General features: G+C 38.7%; 4 protein-coding genes across 13 annotated transcripts in view; 2 read left to right on the top strand and 2 right to left on the bottom strand.

Moving 5' to 3' along the window:
* Nucleotides 1-25,009, bottom strand: part of LOC117160973 (prohormone-1) — a 49,111-nt gene that overhangs the window by 12,172 nt on the left and 11,930 nt on the right. Inside the window, exons 1-2 of one of the 4 annotated variants that reach the window (XM_076617852.1) lie at nt 14,954-15,220; nt 13,625-13,797 (exon numbers count right to left, since the gene is read on the bottom strand). The exons of 1 other annotated variant lie outside the window; for it this stretch is intronic. The gene's annotated coding sequence lies outside the window, so the exon portion shown is untranslated. 2 more of the 4 variants (XM_076617854.1, XM_076617855.1) reach the window with 2 other exon arrangements.
* On the top strand, nt 7,248-19,485 carry LOC117160972 (Allatostatin double C). 2 transcript variants are annotated; one of them, XM_033342117.2, is made up of 3 exons: nt 7,248-7,782; nt 18,737-18,910; nt 19,037-19,485. In XM_033342117.2, exons 1-3 carry the CDS (start codon nt 7,639-7,641, stop codon nt 19,121-19,123), a joined length of 405 nt encoding a protein of 134 aa, XP_033198008.1. In that variant the 5' UTR covers nt 7,248-7,638; the 3' UTR covers nt 19,124-19,485. The 2 variants fall into 2 exon arrangements, with proteins under 2 accessions (XP_033198008.1, XP_033198007.1); XM_033342116.2 differs by having other exon boundaries at nt 18,737-18,916.
* On the bottom strand, nt 19,639-22,571 carry LOC117160963 (tRNA (uracil-5-)-methyltransferase homolog A). 4 transcript variants are annotated; one of them, XM_076617843.1, is made up of 9 exons: nt 22,456-22,571; nt 21,750-22,173; nt 21,406-21,564; nt 21,152-21,347; nt 20,945-21,072; nt 20,628-20,878; nt 20,320-20,554; nt 20,060-20,252; nt 19,639-19,987 (listed from the first exon to the last, which is right to left on the bottom strand). In XM_076617843.1, the coding sequence occupies exons 2-9, from the start codon at nt 22,041-22,043 to the stop codon at nt 19,731-19,733; spliced, it is 1,713 nt and encodes a 570-aa protein (XP_076473958.1). In that variant the 5' UTR covers nt 22,044-22,173; nt 22,456-22,571; the 3' UTR covers nt 19,639-19,730. The 4 variants fall into 4 exon arrangements, with proteins under 4 accessions (XP_076473958.1, XP_076473959.1, XP_033197993.2 ...); XM_076617844.1 differs by lacking the exon at nt 22,456-22,571 and having other exon boundaries at nt 20,320-20,512; nt 21,750-22,327; XM_033342102.2 differs by lacking the exon at nt 22,456-22,571 and having other exon boundaries at nt 21,750-22,323.
* PNKP (Polynucleotide kinase 3'-phosphatase) lies at nt 21,884-24,879 on the top strand. Of its 3 annotated transcripts, none has more exons than XM_033342100.2 (10): nt 21,897-22,023; nt 22,152-22,185; nt 22,484-22,625; nt 22,715-23,223; nt 23,280-23,525; nt 23,597-23,665; nt 23,734-24,003; nt 24,079-24,360; nt 24,431-24,492; nt 24,549-24,879. In XM_033342100.2, the coding sequence occupies exons 1-10, from the start codon at nt 21,998-22,000 to the stop codon at nt 24,670-24,672; spliced, it is 1,764 nt and encodes a 587-aa protein (XP_033197991.2). In that variant the 5' UTR covers nt 21,897-21,997; the 3' UTR covers nt 24,673-24,879. The 3 variants fall into 3 exon arrangements, with proteins under 3 accessions (XP_033197992.2, XP_033197991.2, XP_076473957.1); XM_076617842.1 differs by lacking the exon at nt 21,897-22,023 and adding an exon at nt 22,328-22,377 and having other exon boundaries at nt 22,170-22,185; XM_033342101.2 differs by lacking the exon at nt 22,152-22,185 and having other exon boundaries at nt 21,884-22,023.

Here is a 25,009-nt window from a genome sequence, read left to right as displayed (position 1 = left end):
CACGTTTTCCCAAAGGCACTGCCATCAACTTTTTATTCTCGATGTTGGCTACCCCGGAAGTACCTGGGATATTTTGATGCTCGTTAAATAGTCTAGCGTTTCGAGGGGCGTCCGAAGAACTATAAAGCTTAGTCGTTTAATATATAATCGGATTAGAAATTACTTTATACGCTCGAAGCGTAAAAAAAACAGTTGGATATATTTTTCAAGCGAACAAGGCTAGCATCAATCGACTTCGGCACGAGCAGTCCAGCCATATTTCATCGACCTAAACTTAACGCCTGAATAGTTGCCATCTGCACAAAATGAGCGAACGATAACCGTTAAACTGCTGCAATACTCTTCGCTTAAAATTAGCCTTCGAGTTTGTTAGAAAATAGATGTATGTACATCTGTATTGTACGAGCGAGGAATGAAAATGAGAGGAAGACAAAAGGAAAACGCCATGAGACGAGAATGTATTGAATGAATAGACGTGCAATAAAACAAATTCATTCCTGTTTGAGATGTGCAAGAGAAAATAGCGCTGTTCGTTAATATTTCATGTTATTATGTTATTATTCTGTTCTAATAAATTTTGTATTTAATAAAACGTTATATAGTATTACTTTAACAGAGTTCATTGTTGAAATATGTACAATGTACATGCACAACTCGTCTAATCGTTTCGATTCTTATCGCTTTCACGAGAAGGCAATTTGTAATTTTTTGCTACTGTTTTAAATCTCCGCATTCTCCATGATACATGATCGTACAGTATTTTGACTGACTTAAGAGCTATGGTATTGCGAAATGCGGTTCGGAGTTCCTTCGTCGAATGTCTCGAAGCGTTTGTTTAACGATGCATGTATCGATGCCCGTAAACAGAATCTTTATCTTCCCTTTGAGATTTTCGAGCCGCCAGGTACTTGCACCCCAAGTACCAACTGCGCCAGCGCTCGTCGATAAAAACCATACCGCTGAAATTTGCATTAACGACGTGTGGAAAGCTGCATCGTTTCTCTCCGGCGCTGCGTAATTTTACGAAAAAATCAAGGTAGCGTCGTTGAAATAGAATAACATAAAATTCAACTTTTAAGAAAAATTCTCAGGGTCATCGACAACGCGTCACTGATGCTTCGAGGTCACTCGGATGGCTGAGATAAAATCGAAAAAAAGAGTAAACACCGGGATGATTAAACTTAAACGACGAGACTTTTGTTAACTAAGACTAACACTGAACAAGATAGTTCTTCGATCGGACTCATCGAACAGACGATTGTACGGAAATTTAGATAAACCGATTACATAAAGAACAACGAGATCGACGAATCGGTGATCAATCGATTCGGAGCCGCAACAAAATATTCGTTTAAAAGCTTTGACGAACATTTTACGTAACTTAACGATGGATCCACGACTACTTCGTTGTTATCGCTAATTAAGTATTTTCATAACTCTATCTAATGTCTCGTCTGATTTTCTTCTTTTTTTTCAACTCTGTACCTACGCCTACACCTAACGAGCAATTTTGCCATGACACTCACCTAAGAAGAAACCAGCGGAAAAGATCGCCTCGTCCAACGCGAAGAAACATTTTTTTCTGTTCATAGGATGTTTTGTTTGTTCGTACAATTTTACGGGAATTTGGATAGGCGTTCGTCTCCTTGAAGTCTCTATCGCGTGTCAACGATGATTGTGTCTTTAACGTCAGGAAGTAGACGAAGGTATGAATATAAATTGTATCGCGCGACTCTCGCTATCTTTCGGCAATCGACAATCACGAGGTGCTTTCACAAACCAAATAGGAGAGACGTCGACTCGGTCGCAGTAGAACGTACCGTTGTTCGGTCAGACACGAGGATTCTGCCTTAACTCCTTGTCGCTCCTTCGCACACGCTATCTCTGTTTCCTCATTGAAGGATGTTGACGTAACGCTACATCCTTTGGAAATGTCACACAAAACTAACAACTGATCGTTAAATGGCAAATATTGCAAATCTTTGACACTTTCTAAATTAATCAAAATTATCGCTTGTAAATGCGAGAAGAAAATATCCCGAATGCCTTGTAAATATTGGAAAAATGTATATTTTCCCCTTTTCCTTCGTCGGTTTTTTATCTTCTTTCGTAACGTTACGCGATTCTTGGACGAAATAAAGCTGTCGCTGCCGGCGTTACGTAAACGCGTAATAAACGCTGAGAATTAAGTGTAGTCTCGAAGGAGAGTTGCGCAAACTGATAATTAACCGGAGGCAATCAAAGAAACGGAGAAGTCCGAAAATCAAAAAGTAGCCCTTTCTAGGCTGTCTATTTCCCCCGAATACATGTTTTCCCTCGACATAGTTGAAAAGTCAGCTGGTGTGTCGCAGCTCGAACGAAAAAGCGAACGAAAACGAAAGAAACGGAGGAACATGGATCGACGTTGTAATTATCCAGTAACGAGGCAGAGTTTCGTTGATCAAGGGAATAGAAACGATTCTGAATCGATCGCGAAAAACAAAAGCCTCTGAACGAATCAAAGTTGTTACTCCACCGAAATTGGATCTCTTTCCAGCTTTTCCCACGTTCGTGTGGGAAGGGGATTTACAGGCAACGAGGAATCATTAAAGCTTCTTTGAGAACATTTCGATTTCTCGTTTTCGTGCTTTCAAAGACCAGTTACCAAAACTGTGAACTTTCGGATTCGAATAAAGACGACCGTCTCCTACTGTAACCGTGAACACGAGGTAATTCTCGTGCCTCCAACACCACGAAATATTTAATATACGCTCGTGAAGTATCGTAATTTGTTTCGCAGCTGACGCAAATAAAATATCCCTGACTTAATAAATCTGTAACTGCCGGTGTCATTGTGGTTTTAATATACGGCCTGGAATATCCGTGACCTAGTAGAAGGAAAAACCAAGAGAAGAACTTTCTGGCAGAGTGCGCTAGGTAACAAAGCATTGGTTTACCGTGGCGGATGCAACATCGTGTCGGTAATTCCTAAGCAGAAGGGAAGTGCCAAAGGGTAGTTTCTTTATCGAAGTCCAAGTCACAGCTTATCGTGTAAGCTCGATCCCCCAAATCGACAGCCTCCTGTCTCTTATTCGCGGTCGATAAAATCAACCATATTTTTTTCATACTATTCTTTCTTACTTTCTTGTTCTTTTCATTTTACACGGCTAGCTCGACACTGTCGCTGATTTGCTAATCTTTCTCCTCGTAATTTCATTTTGTCTCGCATCGTAAAAATGTATCGTTAAAACTTATCGACCCTCCAATCACACGACTGCACTGCGAGCGTGTAAAGGGTAATCTTCGTTTATCGAGATGTTAAGCTTGCGAGAGGAAAAATGCTTTGCAATGCTTAACGACAAAAAATGAAGGAGGAACGAAGAGAAACGAGGGAGGCGTTAAGCATTTGTTTAAAAACAATTCGCTTCCATCGATCGACAAACAGGAAGTTGCGATTGCAGTCGTAAACCGAGAAATATTTCGGTTTCTAACTACGGCGAGAAAAAGATCGCGACGGGTGGTTGAGTGGTACCAGAGAAACCTTTAGGCTGACTTTCCATTACCCAGGTCCGATCAGCCTGTACTCTGATTGACTTTCAGTGTCGCTGGCGCTTTCCGCGGTCTTTCTATCCCGTTCTCTCTCTGACTTTTCCCAAAACCACGTTTCGTCCGACGACAGTTTACTTATCGTTCTGTTGCCCGAAATCTCTCGTCAACCGCGAGTTTCTCGAATCTCGTTCATCGAGTTCTCGGGCCCTTTCTATTTCCAAAGGATACTTCCACGTCACGGGGCATAATTTGTGTACGACGTTATTCATTTTCTTGTTTATCGCGGATTTCATTTACGGCAGCTGTACATAACGATATTTCGAACGGTCGCTCGGATAAAAACGGATAAAAAGTTCGATCCATCGGCGTCAAGAAGCGTTCCGTGGTTTTTAGTTTTATAAGAGCCATCGGCACGATCGTAAGTGAGCCATCGGTGCATGTGGTCAGCTCGTTAAACGCCGTTTAACTTACTCAACAATAATTCCTGAGCCCTACTCGTAAACGCGAAACCGTCGATCCTAATATCCCGCTAGCCTTTCGCCAAGAACCTTTGCCTGGCCGAAGATTCAATTTCGTGTCGGTAATTACGAAAATCCCGAACGAATAAAGGTATCGACCGACTGGTTGATCGATGTACAGTGGCTCGCGAATGTATTCGAACGCGGTCTTAGAAACGTTTTATGCGTGTATTTTACGAGCACCGTGATTATTTTGATCTGAAAATGTGTACACATGTTACAAGATATTTGTTGGAAGCATAAATTTCGCAAAGATCAGCGTTCGTCACCGTGCATCGTTCCCGCGGAGAAAAATCGGATTAACGTTTTTTTTTGCGTAAACGATGAATAACTGTAATAATAGTAGTGGTAGCACAGTAGAGCATCGTAAACGCTTTTTCTCGATGCTCGTTATCGAAAAAAAAGCCGAAGAAAAAGTTTTAACGAGCATATTACAAAACGTATCGATCATAAACCGCGAATCGTAGTACGTTCTATTATTTCAGGCCGAACTTCCAACTGAACTTCGATTCTGTGATAAACGAATCGGAACTCGCATCACCGTCATTAACTAATTAATGGGACCAAAGCTAATTGCCAGATGACCCACACGATATTTGTTGTGGCAACGTACGATCGGCTTTCGCTAAATAAACTGGAAACGTTAATCGCTATCCTTCAGCGATAACGCTCAGTCACGCGGAAAAATCGTTGTGATTCACAAAATTTATCGAGATTCGCGATATCTCAATTGTATAATTAGCTCTGTTCATCAGAATATTGACGTATTTGGTCAAACCCCAGCATCCTTAAAACCAAAACACTCCGTAGGCCGTATACTATAAACTATAATTATTTATTCTTAGCTTACGTTTAAACTGCTATTTTCTTTTTATCTCTTGTTTACTATTTACATATACTGTACGTATAAGTAAATAAACAAATAGATAAATGGATAAATAGATAAATATATTTGGTTAAAGCAATACCGTTTTGCTTCTTTTTTCGCGCGCGTCTTCTTCTTCCCATGCAGTTTCTCACTGTTCCAGATCATTAGCTTTCGAATGAATTTTTTCCTTATTTCATGCTTAATTAACTCGTGCCTCGCGTATATGAAGTTATCCTTCTATTGAGTTGGCAACTAAGTGATTGCGGATTTTGTCATTAGGTAGTATTGACAAAATCCGCAATCACTTAGTTGCCAAGCCAATGTATCGTTCCGATAGCTGATATTTGCAGTTTCATAAATGTACGATATAATTGGCATTATCGATCAATACGGCTATTTTAACCACGAGATTACTATTTTAAGCCTTTTGCTAACCCTTCTTTGTTTTCGTTATAACCGGAACTATTTTCGTTCATTACGTTCGACGCGTTTATCTTTTCTTACGCAACAGAGTATTCGGTGAATCAACGGAAATAAGGACATTTCCCGTCGAGTCGAGTCGAGTCGTCTGCATAAATTTGATCGTTAGTCAAAGCCGATTGCACGAAGAATCGAAAAACCGCTAGGAAGTTCGCACTGGATTGTTTGCAAAACCAAGACGGATTGTCTCTCCCGACGATGATTCCTTTGCTCTAGCTTCGCAAGACTGGCGCGATCATTGATAATGAATATCATATTGATAATGATAATGAAAGCACTTTTCGTCTATCGGTTAGCCTGTTGAATCGAGTTGAAACAAGGAGAAATCTTTAGAAAGTAACCGACAAAACGTACGTAGGAAATTAATAAAGGCGCGAAAGGAGAAGTAGCGAGGCAGAAAAACGCGAAAGAAACTGTGCAGGATGAAGAAAAATTCGGCAGGAGAATAAAAACCATCGAGGAAATTGAAGTAACTTCACGTCCGTCACGTACTTCACCGCAACGTTATTAGTCGTTAATTGTGGCCGGCACGTGACACCGAAAGTCGTTTGATTGAACGAGTCCAATTCTTCCTCACGAACCACCTGTCGCATTTGCGATTCTACTCCAGCGACACTCGTTTCTCGCCTTTCGTTGTAACGCTCGTGCAGTCAGCTCGCGTTGAACATCGTCGGAGACAAATGCGAGGCTCGAGTAATCACGCGTAAAACTGCGTTTAAATGAAGCGAGCGAATGTTCGTTCTTCCCTCTCTTTCTTAAAATTTTAGTTAAACATTTAGTTAGCATTCTTTCGCCGTGTGGCGACTATTCGGTGAACCCTTTGCTCGCGTTCGTCGTGAAGAAGCTCTTTCGATGTAAATGAGTTTACGAACAAGTTGTCTATTTACGTTAAAGGAACACGAACGAATGTTTTTGATCGCTGGGTCAAAACTTGCTATAACTTCGCGTTAAGCGCTAGGCTAAAGCGAAAACAGGGTGTATAACGGAGGAAAGACCTCGGAGGTTTCCGAGAAGCAGTCCGATTAATCGAGAATAAAAGGACGAAGAGACGCGAACTCTGTTATTAGGAAGGGAACTCGGTGAGAGAGCGAGCGAAAAGCCAAAGGCGGAGATTAAGATCCCATTTGCAGCGAGAAATTTTCGGAGTTTCCAACCAGAGTTACAATTCCCTGATCAATTCTTGACTTTGTAGTCACGATCTATTCCCTAACGAGACTGGCCACAAGTCGGATAGCACCGCGGCGAATTTGCCAACTGCATCTTTCCAACAAGTTCTCAAGTTTTGAAACGCGACTGAATTTATAAGGGAGTTCGCGTTTCTCAACTTTTAGTGAGTAGCGCGTTGGCGCGTATACGTGAAATCAACTCAACTAAACTCGTTACGTACAATTTTCAATCCCTACGAGTATGCTCGACTTGTACGTCGACTCTACGCCACCTTTTTGCCCAGTTTCCGATTCGCCGATGATTCTCAACCTGCATGCTCGGCCGATTATATAGTTTGCCATTACGTTTCTCCGTTATGATAAGGAAGATCGAGAGAGGGTTGGGGCGACATATTTATCACGACAAGTACCGCAGTACCAAGGCTCGCTAAACCAGATACATCTGTCGGCGTGAATTTACTAATGTTGCGCCGATCCGCTGGAAGGCGATCATTTTCGATGTTTTTCCGACATTCGCGCTCGCAAGATCGAATCTCGTGCGGGAGAAAATGTGCGTCAGAATGGCAGGATAACGCGCGCGGTTTCCCGAATTGGACGGACATTTCCAGCGCCTGCGTAACATCGAGCACGCGTACGAAGTATATAGGAGAGCGGTTGCCGCTCGAGGCGTCACATTGCGTCCTCGAGTACATCCTTCGTCTTTCTGCAATAACCCACGTACAGGACATCGTCGATAACCATCGTTTGGTATCCTTTGCCAGTTCAGAAATTCGAGGTGTCGCACGCTGCTTCTCAACTTGCAAACGAATCGAGTCGGGAAGCCGCCGCGCTCGTCCTTCTTCTTGGCTCGAAACGTTAAGATAAATAGATAAGGCTGATTAAAGAAGAGTTTCGAATCACCGTAATTCCGATCGCATCTCGGTCAAGATCTGGAGTGAGATCGTTCCATCGCGGCAAAGCTTCCTTCGATCCAAACAAAGAAACGATCGATTCGCAAAAGGTGTACTCACGGATGCTGTAGTTTCACTCGAGAACCGCGAGATCATTCGGCAAACGAAGAAGCAAAATACAAATTTAAATGGGCAACGGAGTGATTCCATTGATGTTAGTGGCGATGGTGCCCATAATCGGTGGTACTATCGGCCAGCGTGCTCTCAGCAAGAGGAACGCGCCAACGAATCTCGATTATCCCGACTATTCGACCAAGTACGACGAGTATCCGGTGAGTAACTCGAAACATTCACGAAACTTGTTTGCTTGTTCCTTTGTTGCGTCATAGTTCATCGTAACGAAAAGCATTACGTGGCTACGTGAACTCGTAGATTGACCGATGGTCACGTCAAAAGAAAGGTAAAGTTACATCGAAATGGGAGTGGACGTACAAGATCGTAGTCGAAGGGACAGTCGGACGACTTTTCTGAATATTTTAGCCACGAGTATCGTCCTGTCTAGATCGCTCGTGGATTCCTACGTCGTTTTAATTCGCATAAGATGTAGTAGCGTAGCTTTGCAGACGATGTTCGATGCGACGATCGAATTCTATAACCATTCCGGTCTTTGTCCCGTTCGATTCGAGCGAATTTTACCGGCAACATCTCGGCTACCGCAAATTAGAGAAATTTGTTTGCGGCGGTCGTAAATTTTCATTCTCTTCCAGTCGATTTCGCAAGGGAAGTAAACGGAGGGCGATTTTAAATCACAATCAACAAGTAGAGTCGCATGCTCTTCCGCTAGATTCTCCCTTCTCCCTGTCTCTGTTTATCTTTGTGTTTGCGTTTTACGAATTTTCATTTTACCGTAAGCGTCTTCGAGAAAGCTATAACGTGATTGTCTTCGAAGAACATCGATTCATCGTGTTTCCTAGAAAATCGCATTTAGCTGAAAATGTCTGGAGAAAGAGTGAAACTTCGACAACAAACGTAAAACTTGCTGGTATATCGTTCGATTTGTTTCGTAACACTGTTTCGAAAAACGAAATAGCTTGGAAAAGTTCGTGATCGGAAATACAAAGAATAGATCGTCGAGAAGGAAGATCGATATGGTCGCCTTTGCTTTCGATTCCAAACGAAAAGTATATAGGTTCCATCTAGTAAGTATGTAGTAGTGCGATAGAATATCCAATTCTTTGTCGTTCGCTTCCCACAATTTTCATCTCTCCTGACATCCGCCTGAAATTTCATTCTTCTCGAATTTCTTTATTACTTGGTAGATTCATTTTCGCAGCTTTCTTTGTTTTGCGGTAAACGAGGGTTTTGCGTAAGCTGAGAATATTACTGTCGCCGGTGTCGAGCGTTTTCTCATTTTTGTTTGTTCCGTGGCGCTGAACGCGGAAGCTCGTTGTCGTTGAATCAATTCAATGATATTCCACTTTTCACCGACCAATCGTACACGTCTTTCAAACGTACTAGCGTACCTTTTACTGATATTCATCGGCCAAGTCCATGCATTTCAAGCGTTCGCGTCGAATAAAACGCAACAGTTGAAGATTCTTCGGATTAATCTTAAATCTACGTCAACGTCGATGCGACGATGTTTTTATCGATTTACACGCGGAACAATAAAACAGGAGAGTTTCGAACGTACGACGCACCGTGCAATCCTCTTTGATCAGTACGTTCGAGCGTCGTTTGCCGAAAATCTTTAACCGCTACGTTTAACCAACCTAAAAATTTACCTTCGAATACGATTTTTCTCTTTTCAAAAAAAAAAAAAACATCGCGAAAGGACAACAGTAGAGACCATCGACATTTTTAAAGTTAACAAAGTACGAATAGCATAGTTCGTACGAAGATCAACTCGGTTCCGTCTCGAAAGTTGATAAACTTCAAATTACGTTTAATTAAACGTTTAATGGATACAATACACGAATTTGAGGATCTTCCGACGCGATCGATCGATTTCAAGTTAAACAATTTGTCGATGAAGAGGTTTTTAAATTACGCTCGCAGTTCCACAAGTTTCAAGCACGTAACGTGCTTCTTGTTTTCGACGTTACATCGCCTTTCGAAGAAATATCTGCACTCTGCGTGTACTAAAACGGTCGACAGGTATTATAGAATTGTATTTTGCTGTTAATTCAATTTCAACCAAAATGTGCTATGGACCCTTATTCAAAGTTTCCATACAATTACCGATAAAATTAAAACGAAATGGAAGCGACGCGACGTCGGGTCGCGCGGAATTCAATTACAATACTTACTATTAATCGGTCGGATTTTCTACCGATTAATTAATCGTTCGATTAATCTCTCTCGCGTAGCAATTTTCGTTCTGCTATTCTTGCAAATTGTTCTCGTTCTTCGAATCGTCGTCAATTAATAATCCTCCGCTAGACAGCTCGTTCGAGTAAAATCGAAACTGTCTCCCGATTCAATTCGAAATGAACAACTTCGACTTGTCGTTCGCTCGTTTAGTCGCAATCCATGCGCATTAATTCAGACGTCTGCCTCGAAGCTGAACCACTTAATTAATGAATTATTTCCAACTGCATTAATCATATTTACGTTCCACCGACGAAATAAGGCAACGCTAGTCTGCCCCGTTGACTTTACGCTAATTAGTCACCCTATACGTACGCTGCTTTCTATTAATTATTGGTTAATCCCGCAAACGATCAGCTTTTCGACCCGAGGTAGACACATTTTTCACGACGTACGATAATTACCTTGTACGACTTTTTTGCCCAATTATATATACATATATTAGACAGGGTGGTTGGTAACTGGTGGTACAAGCGGAAAGGGGGTGATTCTACGCGAAAAAAGAAGTCGAAAATATAGAATAAAAATTTTCTCGTTATAACGGATCTCACTGTAGATCGCTGTCTCGATGAAAAAATGAAAAAAAAAATTTTTTATTCTATATTTTCGACTTCTTTTTTCGCGTAGAATCACCCCCCTTTCCACTTGTACCACCAGCTACCAACCACCCTGTATATAACACAGAATGTACTGTCTGTAATGACAATGACGAGTTGGCTGTTCCTTCCATCTTTCGTTTCGCTCGATATTTACTATTTACTCGAACTCGTCTCCATGCCATTAATGTTATTCGTCTACGCTGTACGACACAATTAAATCCGTATGCTTGCACGTCCGATTGAAACCTACGGTTTAGATATCTGCTGGTATTGTTGAGGAATGACGTCAGAGGAATTATTGTAATTTATATTATATTTGTATAGATCGAGTCGTATCAATGTCTTTTTGCAACATTTTATTCGCCCAACGTTGTAGAGATTGTCACCGTTTGTCTCCTTTCCTATCTCTTCCGACAAAGGTCACCCACCTATTTTTCTTCGTTAAGGAGTTAACAAGATTACGACCCAATGATATATGATGCAGGCCAAAATTCACACTGTTTCGTTCAGATGAAATCAATACTTAGAAGCAACTGAACGCCAGGACAAATTTTCCTCGGATCGGTCGATTAAATTTCTTAAATGTCGATCGAGGAAACATAGGTTTGCCGTTTGATACGAATCCTATTGCTCTCGCCAGATGTACCGCGAGAGAAAGAAATTTCGGATTTCGCTCTAATCTTTCATATAGAGTGTCAAGGGGCGAGTTAAGACACTGGTTGATATTTCCAGCGTTAAAGTCTCTGAAAGGATGTCGCATTGAGTTGTGTCATCCGAATAAGTTTCAATCGGCAACTTCGACACGTTTCAACTCCGGCGTTTCAATTTCTTCGATCCTTCTACGAGACTATTCGTCTTCGATCTGCCGGAATGTTTCTATCTTGATGTGGAGGATACGTCTTGAACGTTATTACTGTCGTTTGTCGATAAAATACGAGAAAATAATGAGACAAAGTACAAAGCAGAGGAGAGAAGTTTCGCGGTCAAACAATTCGTTTGGATTACGTGATGCCCAAAGAAGCGAGTCTCGTTGTTGTGCTCGGAGCTCATCTTTCCGCCATCGGCAACTTCGCGGCAATAACTTTTATGTGCCGGCTAATAAAAACGTGTCATCAACGTGACTTTAATCATCGTTAAATCGATTCAACGCCGCGTCGTCGAATTATTTGCGGCAGGAGACGATCGTTCTCTCACTGTCAAGATTAGACGAAGCTTTCTATCTTTCGATGCGTTTCTCGACTGTCAGCCGTCGCTCTAGTAACTTAATGTCTTAAAATGTTCTTTTTCTCAAACGGTTACAGGAAGATAGATTTTTGCAGAACATGATACATACTATAGGGAACATTTTGAGGTCTCGTTAACGCTGTAACGAAACACGGCTATCGCGATGATATTGATCAAATTTATGGCGAATCTGAAAATGTATATAAACGTCACAAGATATTTATTGGAAGGAACGCAATATATTCATAAACCACGATATTTAGTCAGACCATCTTCCATACTAATTTTACGTTTAATATCACTGTTCATACTGTAGATGTCTTAATTTTAGGTGTACTTTTTTTTATTAATTCGTTGCAGTGCTAACGAAATTTCAATATCGTTTAAATTTTCTGCGTCAAGTGTTCGAATATTTTTGTGAGCCACCGTATCTGTTACTTTACACCTGGATTCCAGTTTTGTCGATTCGATTTTGATTTTTGTCGCAACGTCGTCCTTCGACAAGACAACGTCGATGAGCGTAAAAACAGTAGAACACCGAGGATAAGATGCGTTTTATTAAAAGCGTACTGTTGGTTTGGCAACTAAGTGATTGCGGATTTTGTCATTAGGTGGTATTGACAAAATCCGCAATCGCCTAGTTGTCAACCCGATACTTTTGTTTGCTTCGTTAGCCCGAATTTCGAAACGCAGAAACGTTTCTTCGGTGTATAGCGAGCGCACTTCGCGTGTACCTTCGCGAACGATGCACTTCGATTCCACGCAACGGTGCAAATATCTCGAACCATAAATTTTCCCCGACATACGCCCACGCATTCTTTCTTCTTCGTTTTCAGCATCTCGCGGCTGCTTTTTAACGCGTATTTATGCGGCGAAGCATCTGCTTGGGCGGTCGCGATCTCCTTAAGCGCTCGCAAAACAACGATTTACAGCGATTGCTTGTTCCGGCGTAAGAAAAACGTTGAAACTTTCTTCGAAACCGCGCACGTTAACGCGAATGAAATTGCACTCGGCGCAAGTTTCGAGCAACGTGATGCGTCGTACAGGTGCATACGTATAGCGTGCCGTGGCGTGCGTCGGTCGATGCTAAAATTTCAAATAGACTGAGTTATCACACGAGTATGACGACGTGACGATATTGAAAGCAACACATGGTCCGATTCGCGCGAAAGTTATGTCGTAAGAGATCGACAGGCTTTTCGAATTTGTCGACGAATGAATTCTCTTTGGTTGCAAGTGTTGCATCGATATCGGTAAAAGCATCGACGTTAATCCATTATACAATGCGTTTTTTGAAAGGAAAGTAGCAGCGTGTGTAAAATTCAAAATAATTCAACGTTTCGAGAGTTAGGCTGATCGTAAATCGCTCAGTGGTCATTGTTGCTCGTCACACTCGTCGCAGCGGCGTTTTCAACGAGACGAGTCAACTTTTAAAACGAAAGTGGATTCGACGTTGCTTTTACGAAGGCTTTAAGAAAGCTATTTCGATCGAGTGCACGTGTAATGTAACTACGCTTTCGTTTTCTAAGAGTATAGTCGAGCGAAGTAACAGACTCAGCAATGATCGTCAAATGGCCGTTTCTTCTTCTTCTCAAGGAAACTCTCTAGCAACGTTTGGAAAATTTCGAAGAAAGAAAATACAGCCAAAGATAAACGCGTGGGCTGTGCATCATTAAAACTTCATTGCCGCGGTTATTTTTTCCTAGGACGATAACTGAAACTATTTTTCCAGTTCCTTGACCCATTCAATTTCCCTTACCGTGAAAATTCCCCTCGATTTTCCGGCAATCTAGCGACCCAACATGTAATCAACTAGTTTATCGCGATACTTACGATTAGGCGTCGCTCGGTTTCGTCTGCCGAACAAGAAAAAATAAACTTGAATGATATGCTTAATTAAACGAAGATACGTCGCCCACGTTATTTCTAGATATACCGTCGACTGTTGCACGCACAAAAATATACGAAACTCTATACGTACAAGATTTTTCGTAAGGAAGAATTATTCTGATATATATAAAAACGCTCTTTTTTTTTCTCCGTTCGTTTCTTCTTTTTTCTTTCTCCGTTTGTTTCTTCTTTTTTCTTTTTCCTGCAGTGGCCGCCAACGCATCGCAATCGAACGACTACGTGTTCCATTAGCCATTTCCATATCTATTTAAAACAAACAACAAATTCATTTGGATCGCACGTACGTACGTGTATGCACGCATTTACGCAGAACAGCGCCAACTCTCTCCAACTCGAAATAAATCGATTAATTTGTCCGTCTTTGTCCGCGCGACGACCATCCGGCTGTGTTGCCCTCCGTGCAATGTTCGTCGGTTACTAAAATTAGCGATAAAGAAATTGGCTGGAAATAGTGTTTAACACGCGAATATTGTTCGACGATACGCGAGTCGGTAAAACGATTACGATACTTGGCCTGTCGGCATTGAAACAACTAAATAGATGACTTTGGCGGCCGCTATGCCGTCAACAATTATACTCATTTTGGCGTGACGAATGCCCACGTAATGATAGCTTGCGTTTTGCAATTGCCTCGGTGACTACGATTTGCGCCCGTAGGTAGACGAGCTTTATCGCACGAAAATAGTTCTTTTGTCCGACGAAAGTAAAAAGAAAAAAAAAACGGAACTACGATCCGCCGGAAGAGTATTAACCCCGGAGGTCTTAAACGTCGTAAAAAATTGGTCACTGAAAGTCAATGGGTGAAAGGAACACGACGAATCGAATCTCTAACGATCGATGTTCGGCGTAGAATAAAACCAGAAAATTTTCGGTAAACGTTAGAACGTTGGAACATCCGGTTCCCGTTGGCTCTGTTCGGTGTGTTTGTCGATCGTATCGCATCGCATCGGCGCCCATTCGGAATTTAATTATCGATAAGGGACAAAGCTTCGATGTCCACGCATTTGTGATTAAATTAGCGATAAGGGCCGACAATGATACAATAATCGGACGACGCGTTATCGCGCTTGATCGCGCTAAGAACAAAGCTCACGATATTTGATAGATGGAACTTTCGAGTCACGTTAGAAGCATCGATTTTAATTAAAATTTTCAGCGACGATCGAGCGATCGCGCGAGTAACAAGCAGCTCTCTACTGTATCCTAAAAACGCATCAAGGATCAGCTCAGCCTTTTATAGTCAATGGTTATTAACTATCCTCTTTGTTGTCCAACTCGTAATCCTAACACGCGTGTCATTTTCCCACAGATTCTACAAAGTGTCCTTTCCTTCGATCGCTATAAAAAACAGATCCAACTCTATCGGTTTTTTGTGCCGTTTTACGAAGATGTTCCTTACATAATCCTGAAGATAGAATCCACTTTGCTCTTTGTATCGTGACTAAGCTCTTTTCTCTTGGCACGTGACACAGTTCGCTCGTCATGTTAAAATAAAAAAGACCGGACAAGATGGATAAAATGTTGCTCGTTTATCTGTTTTTCAAAGATGCGATATGCTCGTGAGCCACATGTTACGATACATTACACGCGCGCGAGAGAACATTTGTCTTCGCGTTAACGCGTACTTCTCGAAATTCTCGACTAACCGTGGCAATTGTAATTTCGACGTTTCGTGCCATTCGAAAGTGGATCCACGAATGGATGACGCGTGCATGACACGTCACTAAGTACGATAAGTTATACATAATATATTACACAATCTGATCAAAGAACGAGTGATAGAACGCATACTAGTAAATGAATTCATTGGCGTGTATTCGAGATAAAGTAACTCGTTATTTTGACAATTTATTCCTTCCTTAATCTATTGTAGAAAGAGAGAGATATTTTTCAAATAATGAAGTTCAAAGAATTTCAATATATTTACTAAGAGAGACTCGAATGAAATGTAATCGATTCGCTTCCACCTTGCACAATGAAATTTGTGTTACGGCTGGGACATCGATACGTTCCAATTAAAAGGAATTATTTAAGAGACGAGAAAATTTCAGCGGTTTCGGCATCGACGAGAGAGGTTTAATTTTGTCCAAGTTCCATCGGGATCATCTTTCATTACTCGATAAATCAAAGTTCGATAAATTTATTTCAAGTAAATTCCTCCAAATTCGATAGACATTTATCAATAAAATGACACCGCCGCTCAACGACGTATTGCCTCCGAGGACATTCGAAGGTTATTGAAAATCGTTTACAGAATCGAAAGTTGCGCGATTGAAGTCGTTCGATATCTTTCTACACTCTGCACCACAGACTCAATTTCTCCAGTAAATACGTATCTGTTAACGTTTTCTTTTCCAGACTTTGTAAATCTTCATCGCCGCTCAAAAATACACGGATAATTGCTGTTTTTAATACAACGTACTTTAGCTGGAAAAACACAGACTCAGGGCAATTTTATACTTCAATAGACATGACACGTAGGATAACAAAATTTACCTTCAAAAGTTAATACGCAATGAAAGAATCGTTAGATCGCGTATTTACCTAAATATAAATATGTTTTTTAGGAGATGCCCAGTTCTTCACACATCCCTGTGCAAAATCAATTATGTTTCCAATAGTTGCATTAATCGCGTTTGCAAACGTGGTAATTTTCTTGGCCATCGATTAGACATTTTTTGCGAATCGCTTCCTGCATTTAAGGAAAGTGTTAAAAGTACTAGAAATGCTGGAAGATGTTAAAACGTTACGTAAATCACTGATATTACTTTCGTACCATTTATTACTTTATTTATTTATTTATTATTTATCGTATTTCCTTATTGTATCGAAGGATGCCAGCGGTTCGTAATTAAATAAATAAATAATAATAATAAGAATTAAAATAGATAATTAATATTTTATATCTGAGCATTAATTTGCCATTAATTCATGCATGTATTCGCGTATAGTTTATATAAAACGTTCACTCGCGTACTTGTACGCGACAGTACGTTGAACAAAGCAGCGCTTGCTTTAGAGTAAATCTACGAAAAGGTTCCGAGTAAGCCCATCAATAAGTTCTTATCGGATTTGCTAATGTCAGCGTGTTCGAAAGAAGGAAGAGATATTTACTTCGTGTATTTCTTCTTCGATTGTTTCTAATACAAGCGGGACGACCGTAGGATAAAGACGCCTTTGCTCGATGCTTCTTTTTCAATTACGTGCAAGTTTCTGTACGCTGTTGTCGATTGGTGGCAGAGAATTTTAATTACTTTTGACTTTCTTCCAGCTGTTCGCGTGTTACTGTCATCGGCGACATTTTCGTTCTTCGCTTTTGCCCTGCGTCGCTTCCAGCTAACCATCTGCGAACGAAACTTGAACCGACCTTTTCTTATTCAGTTCATTCCCGAATACCACTTTCTTTCTATTTAGCAAGAGCACAATAAAACATTGCTAGTAAATTGTTTTCTTTTCAACGAATGACAGAGGGAAAATCAGCCGGCATAGTTGACAGTTCGTTTGCAGGCAATCAAAAGAGAAATAGGTAAGAGAGCTTTCTTGGGACGAGTAGAAAGGAAGAATTCGCAGGAAGAAAAATCGCTTGACATATCTGCAAACCAGTGGCTTTTATGTTTCCGCAAATGTTACAGATCAGTCATCCGTTTGTACGACTATTTGTCGAATTCCAGTTGTCACGATTTTTATGATACGTCACGAGTAAATAAAAGCCGATTGAGAATCCTGTGGGAAATCGCTCGGGTCGTATAACAACAAGAAAGAACCGCGTTTATTTACCTCGGTGTGTGTACGTTACATGCACGTCGGCTTACTTTTCCGTGGGAAATCAAAATTTTGCTGGTCACCGGTTTCCAACGTCACAGGAAATTGAACATATTCTGACCCAGCTAGTTCCGTTATCTTTCATTTTATTTTATATTATCGTGAATTAAATCCATTAGATCCGTTTAATCGCATCACGGTCAATTTTATCTCTATATTATGAATATACGATTACTTTACGATACAGTCGATGTGAACGTTCGTTGCTCCCTCCGATACGCTTCGGTAAGATGTGACTTGCCTTGGTCGAAGAGGAACCCAAATGATATAATAGTGGAGCAAATTGGCTAACTAATTTGAAACGTGTAATGAAGGCGATAATTAGATCCGCATCGAGTTGCCAACTTTCGGAAAGCTTCGAGCAAGGACGAGATAATCGAGTGGAATCCTTTGGCTCGTTAAATCCTTCAAATACGTATATTCCGTGTCCTCGACATCTTATTTTCGATTAATTTTCTCGAAATGAAACAATTATTGCTAGCAAACTGTAAAATATATTGCATAATCTCGCGATCGTTTTAAGATTTATATTTTACGTCTTAGAAACATCGATTTCTGCCAATTGTCGAGTTAAAGAAAGATTAATCTCTACCAAAACTGCATGTAACGTGTTATAAATCCGCCTTTCTTATTGTTAGTTCGTCAAAGTAATCGAGAAGTTGACAAGCTTACGGATTACAAATGGAAAATACAAAGAAATGGGCTATCGATACTGTTCGTTTCCGTTGGAGAAGATAATTTGTCGCGAAGAAACAGATATTCATGAACTGATGTCGCAAGAAAGTTGTTCGAACGAAAACTACGTGGGTTTTCCTCCGTTTATTTAAAGTAAACTCCTGCCTTTCTGCTATTTCTCGGAAACTTTACGATTGATAAAAATACCAACAAGTCGAATTCGTGCGAAACGGAATTATTAATATGGTAGAATAGGGATCGGCGACGGTTAAAATTAGCGGAAGATGGAAGAGAATTTCCTAGATCCTATTTTCACCCTGGTTGGGCTTTATCCCAGAAACGTGAAGCGAGAAATGTGAAAGAAAATCAGCAGGAGATTCACGTCAGGTGGCGTGATTCAGCGTTAAAACTCCACGGCAATTATCCTCCGGTCTAATTAATTTTAATTGGCGTAAACATTAAATATCAGGAGTAAGGGACGCGAAAGATCGATGAAAACGAGCAGGATAACAACAGAACCACCTTGTGTCCGTGTATTACAGTCCACGCCGCTTGATACCATTCAATTAATTATCGCGTAAATCCTACGCACGTGTAATTACCATACTAGTGAATACCGCAAGTCGTGGTAAGCGTTATTATCACACCGATCCTTCCCTTGATCGAATCAAACTTTCTTTTCCAGGTGGTAGTGCCAAAGAGGGCGGCTCTTTTGTTCGATCAATTGATGGTCGCGTTGCAAAAAGTGGTGGACAACCAGAACAGAGGAGAATTCGGAGGCAGAACGTTGCCGAGGTCATCGGGGCCTCACTTGCCGGTGGGAAATTCGCAAAACATTCCTGCAACGGACGAGCAAACGGTGAAGGTCGCATTATAACTTGCCTTACATACTTCTTTGCATGTACTCTCTAACAAATTCGTTCGGAAAGCTACGCCCTTTATGCAAAAGTGAATTTTTCGAAATCAATTTTCATTTGTTATACAGATGGACCTTCAACGGCGCGGACAGGCAAAAGGACGGGTTTACTGGCGTTGTTACTTCAACGCTGTAACATGCTTCAAGAGAAAGTGATAATGAACCAACGTAACCAGTCTACACCGCGACTTCGAAACCCGATTCGACCACGAGATTCCTCGCATGCTTTTCCCGATCAAAAGAGAAACAAATAAAATACAAACTCAGGTCAAACTATACCCTAAGTCCAAAAATGATTCTGTCTTTTCTTATGAATCGGACTTACCACTTGTCAGCCTGCGAATTATCGAATCTATTTGTCTACCTCTTCGATGCTGTTCCTTTCTCGTATCCGTTATTAATCACAGTGAAAGCAACAGTTGTATTAAACAGTGTGTCAGCTTATATATATCATTCTGGTTTATAAAGCGTTCGACATACAAGTATCGATTAAACGTATCTACTTAAAGTGCATCAAACTGGATGAACCGTATTCACTCGATTGCTTCAAAATTTAAGCAATTCCTTATTCATGCATGACATATGCCCTAACATTACCCATCGTATCCTGATTCCCTGAATAATTCGCCTAGAAGGTAAGTCTATTTCAATAGGAGGAATAATTAATCAGATTACAAGCCGTACACGCGAGAGGCGATACTTTTATTCGTATCATTTATTAAAAAAGAAACGTTACAAGAACAAAATATGCAAGTATCGTCAATTATCGCTCCGTACAATCACGTGCTTTCATGGCTGTGGATAATCTTTCCAAACATAGAACTAATTCACAATGTTTGGTATATGGAAACATATCTACAGCAACGGCTTTTATCGGCACCATAGGTTCACCGGTGTATTGCTTTGAGACGGGTCTAGCTAGATCCACTAAATTTTTTGCAGCTGCTCGAGGATCACAAGATATATATATTAGTCTCGATAATTTTTTCGCCTTGCGCATAGTCAATAACGCTCTTTGATCTGGAATAAACATGTTTATACTTATACATATTTTCGTCAAAGTTAACAAAAATTACGTTAACGATGTCTTACGAAGTCCGGCTCGCGGTGGATCCACGACAGCGATAATATCGGCCTTAGTGGTTCTCCGAATTACAGGGGACAAAACATCTTCGGCTTTACCAACAAAAAATTCGCAGTTTGATACTTCGTTCGCGACAACGTTTTCCTTCGCGTCTTTGATAGCATCCTCTATCATTTCTATTCCAAACACCTCGCCACAATACTAAAATCGTTTGTATCTATTTCTTGTCCATATGATGTTTTATTTAATTATTGATTATTTTTGATACCTTTGAAAATGCAAGGCCTATCGTTCCAGTACCACAACAGATATCCAGAAGCGCAGTATCCACGGTCGGTTTTGCCAAATCAATCGCTGCTTTGTACAATACTTCAGCGCCTAACGTGTTCACTTGAAAGAACGCTTGGGGAGATATTCGAAATTTCATTCCCAACAACATTTCCTCTATGTATTTCGTTCCGCTAATGTGATAAAAATTGTTTTCACTTTTTTCGTCGACGCTTCTAATTAGAAATAAAAAGCAACTTAATTGGGCGAATGGAACTTAGCTATTGAACACTCTGCCAATTATCATACTTTAGTTTCATTATTTGAAGATATAACGATGTTACTCGTGCTTGTACGCCATTTCCGGTTTCAAAGAAAGTTTTGAGTTGCAATTGTAATTCCTCTAATTTTTCTGAGCTTAAATCTTGTGGATGCATTCCCACTATTACCATCACATCGTTGCAAAGAGTGCTTCTAACAGTAACTTGTCTCCAATACCCACTATGATCAACTGGATCGAAAGGCTTTAATTCAGTATTTTTCATGAACTCTTCAAGCACCTAAAATACTCGCAATACAAAAAACAAATCTTAGAACTCAAATTGGAAGAAACCTAAGCAACTTACCTTAACCAGAACTTTCATTGTGTTAGGAATGTGACAAAGATTATCAATAGGTCCCACTGCCGTGGAACCAGCTGCATAACTAGATAATCTGAATCCTATTACAACTTCATTTTCTTTTTCGCTTTTACCTGAATTAAATTGATATTATACATGATATATTTATCACAATCTATCAGAAAGATAAATAAATTTCATATATGGAATTACCAACTGTAAATTCACATTTATTCCTATACTCTGTGATTGTATCTGTACTCAAAATGGGAAGCAATTCACAAGGCAATCCATGATATTTAGTTTTTTGATGATTTAACCAGTCTAAAAGATCACCCTTACTTTCTTTCAACATTTGTTTACAAATAGTTGATAGAATCAAACTCATTTCTTTTTGTTTCAGTTCCAACTAAAAGCACATTATTCTCAAATTTCTATTATATACACTTTATCTCGTATTGTCTTACTTGACTTGGATAAGGCATTTCCCAAAGGGGAATCGTAGTTAATTTAACTTTATCTTCTATGGATATATTTTGATCATCTTTATCTAATTTTAAACGCTTCTTTGTAGTTTCTTCTTCTAGTCTCCTTTTTACAAATGGATCTGGTGCAGGTTTTGCAATCTATTTTTAATAGATAAAAATACTTTATGCACATATGCATATAATGATACTAAGTATCAAGATTCGATAAAATCTTCATAATACAATTTACATTCAATTTAATAAGAACTACGATATGTAAGAAATGTTTTGCATATCGATTAAGAGGAAAATATGTAAAATAATATAACACCAAATTAAAATACCTGAGCACTAAGCTTACAATTTTTCCATAAAATCCCATTTAATATTTCTATTGCTTTCCGACGATTCTCCTCGTTTCTAAAAGATACATAAAGCCATCCACTGCTCCGTTTTGGTGGCTTTATTTTACATGACTGCAACTCCAGCTTCTCATTTAAAAGCTTTTTAAATTCACCAATTCCATAATATTTTGGTAACCCGTGTACCTCAATTTTATACTTTTCAGACGTAAAATCAGCTCTTTCGAGGTATGCATAAGGATTCTTTTCTACTTCGGTAGGTTCGTTTGAAGTCATATTTTTTAAAACTTTTGTTCAATTGTATTTTACGTAATTGATACAGTGAACGTATCAATTTTTACTAATAAATGTAAACATTTAATCTAGCCACTTATTTTCTTCTAGCCTTGATACTCGTGTACTCCATCTGTTATATCAGGTTATGTTAGCACTTAATCTGAGATCAGTATAAATTACTATGTCCATTGGCTTTGATTTGGATAAGAAAACATTCTATAATAGATAGATATTGTAAAAGAATAAATGAATGAATATAAAACATTTATATTACTTTATTTCAGCTATTTATATCTATAAAGATATTCTTAATAGACCTATTATCAGTTAAAAGGTATTAGATACTAAAAAATCGAATATCAGATTTTTATTGAATGTTTATTTTGCTTATCAATCATTTTCATGCCGCTACCTTAATTGTATTATTTCTTTGTGTCTAGATGAATCAGCAAGCTCAAAGTTGTTATCTGAAAAGCAATGATAAAACACTAAAGACAGTGTATTTACCACATAAAAAGTCAATTATATTGGGTCGTTCTGAAGAGACAAATATTACTGATACGCAATGCTCTAGACAACAAGGTTATAATTTTACACTTTGCTCTATGCAATTATCAATTATTTTGATTCGTACTTTATCTATAATGTGCATTGTGTATTATTTTTTGTAGTACAACTATATGCAGACTATGAGGAGCACAAAGTCTTTATCCAACAAATTGGACTTAGGCCCTGTGGTTTTAATGGCTTTAAAACACGTAAAGACGTTAAATTTATAGGCGATCATGATGATAATTTAGAAATCTTATATGGAAAGCATATTTATCAAATTGAATTTAATCCTCCACCTCTTAAAACTATTTTACCAAAGAAAAGAAATAGGGGCACAGAGATATGTAATGAAAATGAAGAAAATTCTCATAAAATAGTTAAAATTGAGGATAATAATATTCAAAATGAAGACCACAAAACTCAGGAAAAAGAAGCACGAACAGAAAAGAAGCATATAAAAAATACTCATGATATTTTGAAATTTATAAACAGAAATAAAATAATTCCTGATAAACTTGAAGATACAGATAATATGATAGATCTAGATACTGCTCAGGATACATGGGAAAGTAAGGAAAGTGGAGCATTATTAATATATACAACACAGGGTGTGGAAAGTCGTTCAAAGGTAAATTAAAGGAATATTGACATTTTTAAGAATGGACTAAATCTTCTTATTTTTAGATAGCAGCATATGATATGGATGGAACCTTAATAAAAACAAAATCTGGTTTAGTATTTCCAAAGGATTATGATGATTGGCAACTTATATATCCTGATGTGCCAAAAAAATTACACAAACTTCATAATGATGGCTATAAAATAGTAATTTTCACTAATCAAGGATCTATTGGATCTGGAAAGATAAATCCAAAATTTTTCAAGAATAAACTTAAAAATATAATACAAAAAATTAGGGTTCCGATACAGGTATACTTCTTTTTCTATAAATTTACAATAAGTAAAATGATCTTATATGTGATTTAAAAATTCATTTGCAGATATTTATAGCTACTGGAAGTAACATCTATAGAAAACCAGCAATTGGAATGTGGCAAAAACTGGAGGAGGTAATGGTTATTTTATAAAATGGTTATTCTTACCATGGAAATTTTGATTTTAAATAATTTCTTTACAGAAGAATGATTCTATATCAATTGATAAAAATAATTCCTTTTACGTTGGAGATGCAGCCGGACGCCCAAAAAATTGGGCTCCTGGAAAAAAGAAAGATCATTCGTCAGCTGACCGATTGCTAGCACTTAATTTGGGTTTAAAATTTTACACACCAGAGGAACATTTTCTCGGTCATAAACAGGCCCATTTTGAATTGCCTACATTTAATCCAAAAAATTTACCAGATGGAGAGATATGCTCGGGAAGCAATATAACTTCAAGCAGTCAAGAAGTAATAATTTTTACTAAACGTTGTTTGAAAGTAATCCTTAAACATGTAATTCTTATATATAATTTATATGTTTAGATTATTCTAATGGTTGGTTGTCCTGGTTCTGGGAAATCACATTTTGTAAGAAATTATTTAAAACATTATGGATATGTTAATAGAGATACTCTGGGAAGTTGGCAGAAATGTATTACTATAATGGAAAAACACATAAACGAAAAAGATAGCGTAGTTATAGATAATACTAATCCTGATTGCGTGTCAAGGCAGAGATATATCGAAGTAGCAAAAAAATATAACATACCCGTAAGATGCTTCGTTATGTTAACAAGTATTGACCATGCGAAACATAACAATAAGGTAATAGTCTAATTTGGAGTGATATAACGAAATTTACAATATAGATGCTATACTAAATATTTTATTTCAGTTTCGGGAATTAACCGATCCTAGTCACGTTAAAGTTAACGACCTGGTTATTAATTCTTATGTGTAAGTAAAATCGAAACTAAATTTATACAAAGCTTATTATATTGGAATATTTTTAGGAAATCTTATCAGCAACCAAGTTTAGAGGAAGGCTTTACAGAAATTGTTCATGTAAACTTCGTTCCAAAATTTCGAAAAGAAGAAGATCGTCAGTTTTATGAAATGTATTTGCTTGAAAGATAAATGGAATTTTGTTTACAAAGTACAAATTAATTTAATCAATAGACGTGTTGTAATTATTAGTCTCTAGTAAAATAGAATAAGGTATTGTATTATTATTTTATAAATAGACATATCGAATTTATTTGTATAACTTGATGTCAAAAATTTTAAATTATTAGCTGTATTTGCTCATAATTTTTAATAAAACAGCTTCTTCTTTTATATTTATCCACTTGTATATTATTTTACTATTATCGTACATTTCCTTTACAAAAGTAGCGCCACCAAATCTATCGGTATGACCGATAGATTGTATATCAATACATATATCAATATATGAATACGTATCATGTATGTA

This window comes from Bombus vancouverensis, chromosome 4, assembly GCF_051014615.1.
Source record: "Bombus vancouverensis nearcticus chromosome 4, iyBomVanc1_principal, whole genome shotgun sequence".
NCBI classification, from domain to species: domain Eukaryota; kingdom Metazoa; phylum Arthropoda; class Insecta; order Hymenoptera; family Apidae; genus Bombus; species Bombus vancouverensis.
The sequence above is the reverse complement of the archived record's forward strand: the minus strand, read 5'-3'. Positions and strand labels throughout refer to the sequence as shown.